General features: G+C 27.5%; 1 protein-coding gene across 1 annotated transcript; it reads left to right on the top strand.

The window, feature by feature from the left end:
* The first annotated feature begins 6400 nt into the window (after window positions 1–6400).
* On the top strand, window positions 6401–10043 carry LOC132917556 (armadillo repeat-containing protein 6 homolog). Its single transcript, XM_060978343.1, has 8 exons — window positions 6401–6687; window positions 6752–7046; window positions 7309–7439; window positions 7631–7835; window positions 8155–8303; window positions 8730–8849; window positions 8928–9077; window positions 9502–10043. The coding sequence occupies exons 1-8, from the start codon at window positions 6583–6585 to the stop codon at window positions 9712–9714; spliced, it is 1368 nt and encodes a 455-aa protein (XP_060834326.1). The 5' UTR covers window positions 6401–6582; the 3' UTR covers window positions 9715–10043.

The following is a 10043-nucleotide window of genomic DNA, read 5'->3' as shown; positions in this document are numbered from 1 at the left end:
TTTTAAAGTTATTTTTGATTTTTCATAATATTTAAAGTAGGTTTAGTAGGCACTTTAACGTATATATAAGTTTAACGTATTATATAATATAGGTATATCGTATTGCTTTTTCTCTCTGAATAAGAATTGATAACTAAAATTTTAAAACGAAATACAGTTAAATCAGTAAATGTATCAAATTTATTATTATTCTGCATTATCTAGTTGCATTGTGTTATAGCGAATTGTCGACTCCCATCCGCGGTTATTGTTAATACGCACAGATCAATATTTAGTATTCAGTGTTACCTATGTAAAAATAATTATAATAAGAATATTCTAGTTTTTAATATCTATTCCTTAGTATATCATCCATTTTAATAATAATCGTTTGAATTTTGACATGATTAATCAACAATTCTAAAAATATCGTATGGTCAATAATTTTGGTATACTTGAAAATTGCAAAAACAAAAAATTTGAATAAATGCATTACTATATAGATGAGATGAGCTTACTTGAAGAAAATGTTTTTGTTTTCATAAAAAATGCAATTATTTGTACTTAAAACACTTAACAAGTATAATATACCCGGTATATATATATTTATTATTATATAATTACAATTATTTGTAAAATAAAAATTCACTGTGTTATAAACTTCTAATACGTAAAGGCATATACCTAGCATATTAGTTATAATAATTATAGTTGTACTTAAATACAGTCCACATTAATTATTTGGTTAATCTATGAAATTGCGGTCGTAGAGCTCGACACTGGTTGACAAATTGATCTCGATTACAAAATTTACCATGTACATTATACATTTATACAACACAAAGCCCATCCGCTAAAATGTTCTCTTCTAAACTTTTAAGGAAAATTAATTACCGGGCAACTATCGCAACTGACTTATTTGTGGAGGAGGAGAATGTCGTAAATCCGAACGTGTCACATTTTGCGCATTAGTATAAAAATCACACATTATATTCGATATATCGAAATTCGACTGTTTAACTGTTGAATTCCCAGCCCCATATACATATTCAATTGTGATGTTCAATTGAATTATTATTAGAATTTTGTGCTCAGAAACGAAGTGGTATGATGTATTCAAAACAAAAATGTGAGTGTGAAAAAAATTTGATCGTTAATAATAAGTAGACAATTCGTGGTATTTATTTACTGTATGCATTTATTTATTATACAAAGTGATTTATTAATCATACACAGCCCAATTTTTCCTTTAATAATACATAACAATTAATGACGCATTTAAATTTCTAATTTTTGGAACTTTTGAATATACTAATTTCCTAATTTATATACTTATTAAGATTTTATATACCAGGCACTTATTAATATATGTATAGAATATATAATATGGAGTTTATACACTCATGGAGTGTCTTGTGGTAATGCAAACTTTTTATTCTCAAAATAGAATCACCATTATTTCATGTGAATCATTAATCAGATGACTTTTAAAAATTTTGATTAATCTAAATCGAAATTCGAACGAATAGTTTTCGAGATATTTAACTTTGAGTACTAAAGATAATAGGCCGATGATAATGAGTTTGGATGGTATAGCCGGTATAGGGTATGACGATTTAAAAACTTGAGTAATTAATATTAATCCATCAACATTTTATAATTTGTAAAACGTCTGATGATAATAAATACTAGATCCAATATTGTATCTACTTTATATTTTTGTATAACTATTTGAAAGGACTGTTATTCTTATTATAATATATATCTATATTAATAATTCATAAACTACTCATTCAAATTTTGATTTAAATACACCGGCATTTTCAAAAAATTATATTATTATTATGTTAAAAAACGTTAGTTCTTACTTAAAAAAAAGTTTTTATCACCGCAGAAAACTCCTTAAATGGCATAAAAAAATCCAAGTATTTTATAATATAATATGGTCCTTAAGTATAATTAAAAATTCCAAAAATTAGAATTTGAATAAATTCACTGTTAAAGAAAAATGAGCGTAAGCCTACTTGGTAAATCGCTAAATATATTATACATGTGCGTAACTATAATGCGTTCATCTGATACGAATACATACTAGATGTAGGTAGGTATAATGCGCGAAACAGTATGTATAATATAATATACCTACGCATTTAATTTGTTTTGAAAATAAAAATATGTCGTAAACAATCCTAAGGGGAAATGAAAGTGTGTATATATATGTTCGTCGCCTATCACGTACATCCTGGATCGCAGTTTTTCATCCCATCGCGAATAATTATATATAATTTGTGCGTAAAACACGTTTCGGGACGATTTTCGATCATTTCGTTATTGTTGAACATCGTAAAACACGTACCGGTGTAAACTCAGTCGCTATTGCTGACCGAACGAACATTTATTATATTATATTATATATACGAAAATATAGGATTCGGCGGATGACATTTCACGAGCACACAATATTTCGGGTTCGCATTGTGTATATAGGCACGAATTTGCAGTTTCGACACTTTATCTGGTCCATATATTATTATATCCAAACACGTCTCGTTTTCGTGAAATCGTTGGTGTCCATCGGGTACAATTAAATCGAAAACCGTCGACAACAAAATCCGACACTACGTCGATTATAATATTCTTGAAACGTGCACCAACATAATATATCGCTCAATAATAATTGGCGTTTTCAAACATAATATCCAAACAGACATCGCAGTTGATAACAGTTGATATATAATAATACATTTATGTACGTCATTTTATTTGATTTTTTTAATTAAAATAAAGGGAAAAAAAACTAATCATGAACGCCCGCATAATACAAGATGCGCCATAGTAATAAAAGAACGAATTTTGGGCCTGTGATGCACTATGCTGGTAGACCAATGCAGTTTCAGTGATTATCATTTCTTGGTTCAAGGCACGTCATACATTTACTGTATCTGCATGAGACTTTCTAAACTTCAAAATATATTTTATCAAATTTATACACGGAGACAGCCACCATATGTTTAATATTGAGTTCATACATGAACTATATTTGTCACAATAAGAGTATTGTAAATACAATAAAAAATGTTATTTGATCAATATTTTGATTTTTTTTTTTTTTTAACCATCCGTTTATTATTGTGTATCCTGTATACAATTACCATATTCGGGATTGACTACAAGTCCCAGGTACCTACCTGAAGTACTTTTGGGTAAATATTAACTCCGGTATTAAAAATCATAAAAATGTCCATAGGGACTATGGATCGTAAATTTAGTACTGATTATTATAATAATATCATAATATATGAATGTGTATAGGGTGTATCTTCATCTCAGTGGACATTAATACATTGTTAATGACCGATATTAAGTACGCAGTCGATTAGATACGTCGCAACACAATAATTATGCCGTATACAATACCAGTCATCCTGGTCGAACGTATAACTGATTAACGACGTTTATATGGGCTCTCTGGGTCTACGGTATGTCGTTAACATAATATTATAATAATATTATATTGTATGGTAGGCTTATAGGTAGGTACGTATCTGTTGTCCGTTTATTGCATATTCATTTACTCTCATATTATTTACACGCCAATATGTTTTTAGAATATTAAAATGTACCTCTGCTGCTCTGCTTCACTGTAGCTTTTGATCTCTGAAATTTGCGGGACAGCCGCCTTTGTATACCGTCAAAAATGGGTGGTGCAGTTGACTTTTATTGTATACAATCGGACTTTAGTTTACAGCTGGTGCAGACGCACGACAAACACTATTCAACAATCGAATATTGTATTAAATAGATTATATTATTGCTATTAAATCACATCATCCAATCGTCGGGTAATTTTCTCATGAATTACTGTCACTCTTTATAATAATAACTGTAATTGGATTTAAGTGATTTAACACATCTATATCATATTAATGCGTGATACTGTTTTCTAAAATTATGTAATGCGACCAATCTAACGAAGCGCCCTTCCCGTGTGATTTTGTGTCCGGGAGATTATGGGCTTATTAATAAGGAAAAAAATATAATATTATTATTAGGCCTGCGGAAGTGTAGTTGCGATTCAATTGTTGTTTTTGAACCCGACTAAAAATATTATATTTTAATTAACGAACGATCTTTATAAACGTCATAATTCTAGTTGCGGAGCCTTTGAAAAGGGAACTTCCTGTATACAAACTTTAAGCCTAAAGGATTACTTAATCTACTAATGCCGGATTAGTCTGTTTATTGTATTTAAATTGGTTTAGCGAATTTTTTTCATCCGAAAAGTGTATTGAAATAATTTCTTCTTTATTATTATTTAAACATTCATCGCATACTGAAAATATATGCCTGAATAAAAAAATAATGATAAATAATAATTGATACACCTAAAATAAGTACACATCGAATCAAATAATTTTTTTCAAAAACTTAATGAGATTAAATACCTGAGGTCGTTTGTAACGTGTGTTTTTCTCAGGGTAAAAACAGAATTGTCTAAACGCACTTAAATATTTTTTGTTTATATAATATAGGTATATATATATAATATTTGGTAAAATCGCTGAATCTAAAATAATAAAAATCCTCTATCCATTTTAAATAAGTAGGTACATGGAACCTCACTGATCTACTATAGTTATATAACATAATATCCATCTACGAAGATTGCACCTACATACATAATTATATAACATTATTATTTAATATATTATACATAAGTACTATAGTGTACTACTTTACAAACACTTACAATCGATGCAGTATAATACGGAAACAATACAATATTATTCACGATTACGGATTAGTAAAAAAAAAAAAAAAAATCCCGAAGAAAATTTGCTGATCACGTATTATACTGCAGTAAGTTGAATATTATGATATAAATTACACGGCTCAAATAATTCAATTACCCGAGTGAGTAATAATATAATATTATTATTTATTATAATTTATAATATACTGTTTAGGTACTTAAACTATAGATAAGGAACAATAGGAACTCTCCGCGACCGAAACGCGTACATAATATATTATATTCCCTATATTGATTTTATATTTTAAATTTCACCAAGACCGAGAAGTCAGTACACGGTTATTATAGTGAAATAAAAAACAAAATCTAAAAAAACCACACACAAAATATAATACATTGTTTTGATAAAAGTTGAAAAAATGTTGAATTTAATCTGAACAAAGATGACATTGAATTATTGACAAATCATTTTAATCTTTCTAAAGATGAATTTATAAGTGAAATAAGCCTTTTAAAGACTCGTGACAAAATTAAAAACAAAGATTATTCATTTTGACTATATTGGTTAAGGCAAAGTGGTATTGACTATTGAGACAGTTTTTTACAGTACACGGGAAAATGTTAGTAGAATTCTCCATAATACCAGTTATAACTTATAAGAGTGCTTCATATGAAAGTATTTCCAAAGCTTATACATGTTAAGACTAAGCTTCGTACAACAATATTGATTTTAAATACTAATAATACTAGTGTTTATAAACAATGCTAGTACCCATGCTCGAATTGATCCACCGGAATACCAGGAAAATCCTGGTAGGCCTTCTTAGTCATAAGACCTACCTACCAGATATAGATACCTCTCGTTCAATTAAATTCAGTAGTTATAATATTATTAACAATTATAGTTAATACTTACCTAATAACTTAAAACTATCAGCAGTGGTATCCTTAGAAAATAGAAAAAATATGTAAAGGGAAATAATGATTTTCGTTAATTCTGATAATGCAAAGTTTGGTGTAAAACTTTGAGTGGATGTATTCCTATATAGGTGTGTTAATCAAAAAACAGATAGGTACTATATAGTACCTACAGATACTTGCCGACTGGTAGATATTATATACAATATAGATAGTAATACAAAGCATTAGTACTCAGTAGATATTCAGTATTTGATGTTAGGTAGTCGTTATAATTTTTATATTTTATTTTTAACTTAAATAAAAAAATGTAGTATACGTTAATTTATGCCTTGAACAGAAAATTATTTACAAGTAACTAGTGTTTTTGGCTTTCAGAAAGATGGTAATTTTATAGTTACCAGTTACCCGTGTAGTAGGCAATACGACGTAGTGTAACAAATAGTTAGATAACTTTGCTGATTATGTTATAAGAATAAATTATATACATAGCCTTTACTATTATTAAGTGGGCCCTAATTATGTCTCGTTTCCCGGTTAAGAAAATGGACCCAATACGAGGCTGTTAGTACCTGTAAAATATAAATCTTTAATAATGAGAACTGAAAAAGTATCCCGTAAAATCTATGACGGAAACATAATTATTAATTTATCTTTCTCGTCTCTTAGTTATTATCGTGATTTAAGATATATTATCTTAAACCGTGGTTATTGTAAAATTGTTATCAATTGTGTGATAAGAGATAAGAGTCCGCGAGTTTATTCGTGTGATTGATCTATGGATATTGGTATTTTATATTTTATTTTATGTAAAGTACATTTACAATTAAGATATTAAAACATATGAATTGTTATATTCCGGAATAATAAACCTTAATTCTCTACAAACGATACTATACATAATTATTGATTTATTTACAACGAAACTTACAATGGATCAGAAAGCATTCGATGAAGCAGTCAATGACACCATGGATTTATTAGACATGAGCTATTCTGAGGCATTAAAAGATACAATCAGTCAGTTCCAGCAATTGGTACGTTTCATTTATGATTCATTGGTTAGAAATGTATTATTTTATTGTTCCAAAATTGTTTTAGGGAATGGACATGACTGGAATAAAAATTGACATAGAAAAAGCCACAGACCCACTGCCATCATCACTTTTTAAACTAAAAACTTATTATGAAACCCCCTTATGGGATGAATCACTAAAGGAACAGATTGTGAATAATCTATCAATCGTTGAAAAACATTGCAAAACCCAGGATGGCCGTCATTTATCCAAATTGAGTGGTGCTTATAATATTGTATGTGGATATTTGGAGAGGCTCGCTGAACTTGATGTTGATCAAAAAGCACAATTCATTAAAGCGTTTGATTCACTCCTTGGAGGTAATTTATGCGTGTTTGCTACAATTTATTAGGGTTTATATGGTATGGGCAAATTTCAATTATTTTTTTTTTGGCTATTTATGTAAATCGTTTAAAAACATTAAACATAAAACATGAAGATTAACAAATGCATGTAATTATAGATCAATAAATTGAAATATTTTGTAACAATTTGAATTTGTGTTCTCAAACTAATCTCAACTTATAAATTACTGTCGAAATTACTATATATTTTATTCATAAAATGATAACTTTGTTGCAGGTGGACAAGTAGTATATGGTAAAGCATTGGACATAATGGTTGAATTATTGAAGAGTACTAAAGATGAACAAGTGTTATTAGCTCTACTATCCTGGTTCAAAACAATTAGTGAACTTGAAGATGAAAGAGAGGTATCTATAACATAAAATCAAAAATATATTCAACTACCTATTATAACAGTATAACATTTTATATTTTTATTCGATTAATTATTTTTGTTAAGCCAACTATATTGTAATTATTTTATGTTATTTCGTTTTTATTAATATTTAAATCTATAAAGTATTGAAAATATATTCTTATCCAGTAAATATATTTTTAGGAACTACGAATTATTGGTATAGGCAATATTATGAAAGATATTTTAGAGTCAAATTCTTCAAATGAAGCTGTAATTATTGCAACTTGCCAGTTGATTAGAGCCCAACTACGTGAAGATAATTGTAGTGGAGATTTCTCTAATGCAGGAGAACGATCACGACTTTTTGGTTGTGAACTATTACTACCTCTACTTCAATTGTTAAATGGTGAGTTAAACATTTAAGTATATCCAAAATGTATTGTTAATAACTAATATATAATAACTATTGTGGAAGAATGAAAAAAGTGTATTCATATATATTATTATTGTTACTGATTACATTTAATTATTTTATTATAAAATATGTAATTGTAGAATACCTAATTTTGTTCAAATCAAAAGAAAAACTTAGTGTATAGCTATGTTATCAAATGTTATCAAACTAGATTTGTTACTAATTATTTAAAAGATTTATTTTATATTAATTACTAACTTCCTTATGAAATAATAAATTATGAGTTTAAAATATTTTTTTTTTATTTTAGATGATCAAATAATTGAGTTAGAAGAAGTAACTAGTGAAATATTCTTTACTTTAGCAACTATTATTGTTCGTTTTGAATTTTGTCGTAAATATAATGAATGTGGAGGCTTGTTAAGACTTAAATTAGCCATGGACCGTCATTGCACAATGGTACACTTTATCATTGAATATACAATACCCAAGGATAGCATACAGTACAGCAAAACTCCCTCCCTATTTTCAGCATGGTATTGTTCAACTATTAAAGGTCGTAAAATGATGGAGACTAACTAACTTTAAAACTAATTTTATGATAGGTTTAGTCATAACCATGGCAAGGATAAACGAGCGACACATTTTTACTGTGGAAACCTATGTTTGTATTCCAGATCTGAATTTTATTATATTGTAAATAAATAAAACTTTAGAAAACAGGAACTGATATCACTTTATCAGAAATAGAGGTAGTTATATAGACTAGGGAGGGTATTTTGCTGTACTCTGTATCTAAAATAATAATAATAATAATAATAATAAAATATATTGGTTGTTTGATGTAACAAAATGTAATCTATTCTTAATTCTATTATATTATAGAGATTGAATTGTCAGGCATTTAAACTTCTTAAATCGCTAGCTGGAGATGATATTGTGAAAGATGATATCAGAAAAGTAGGATTTTGCCCACTCATACTATCAGCCTTACAAAGACATATAGTGAGTAAATTTCTTTGATGCAAAGTTTTTAATTAATAAATACAACCATACTAAAACAATTCATTTTTGTTTTTATAGAACAACAAACAACTATGTATTGACGCAATGAAGTTATTGACAGCTTTGACATTACGCTCTCCTCAAAACAGCGCTGAATTGACACAATTAGGTATTGCTGAACTCATTGTTCAGGCGATGAAAGTGCATTCAAATGATGACAAACATCAGGTATTTTATAAAATATATTAAATCAAAAATCAATGTTGATAAACATAGATAAATATACAATTTTTTTCAACAAAACAATAAACACATTTATACTGGAAACAAAAATTATTTAAATTTAACATAAAGTAAAGTTATCACCAAAAAATACATAATATGCCTTTACTTTATTTTACTGAATACTACAATAGTTTTTATTATTTAGGTCCATAGTATATTCAAGGCATCTATTTTTCATTTTGTTTTTCTCGAGTTAAAGTTAAATCAGACTATCTATAAATCCCATTTTGACACCTTTTTTTATGGCTTTATAATATTCATTTTTATTTTCTATTTAATAATTTCAAATAAAATGTTTGTTTACTTTGAATTATAATAATAAAATTGTTTTCTTTAATACAATATAATATGTCTATTTATTTTGCAGAAACATGCTTGTACAGCTGTGCGAAATATAGTTTCGAGGAACCGTGAATTAGCCTCAGAGTTTTTAGCACATAATATTGAAAGTATTATTGAAAAAATAATAAGTCAATATAAAAATTGTGAGTTTGAAGCCAAAAGTGCCTTAAGAGATCTTGGCTTAGATGTTAGCTTTAAGGAACAATGGACCGGCACTGGAAAGAATTTAACATCATAAATTTATGTTAATAAACAATTAAAGTTAATAAGCACTGTTCTAATTCCAATAATTATTAATTAACGTGATTTTTTTTCCCACGTTAATTAAAATAACTTTACTAATTTTTGTTACTTTTATATTGATTTTAATAAATAATTGTTACACTAAAATATAATAATTCTGCTTTATGCTTTATCATAGTATTTGTATATGGCATTGAGAATTAATTAAAATAATAATAATACTCCCAATAATATACCTATACATAAATTAAATATATTTAGTAATAATACCTTTATAAAATCATCTTTAAAATAAAAATATATTTCATCAATTTTTTATTTGAA

Source organism: Rhopalosiphum padi, chromosome 1 (assembly GCF_020882245.1).
Source record: "Rhopalosiphum padi isolate XX-2018 chromosome 1, ASM2088224v1, whole genome shotgun sequence".
Taxonomy (NCBI): Eukaryota; Metazoa; Arthropoda; class Insecta; order Hemiptera; family Aphididae; genus Rhopalosiphum; species Rhopalosiphum padi.
This window is presented reverse-complemented; position numbering and strand designations above follow the sequence as displayed.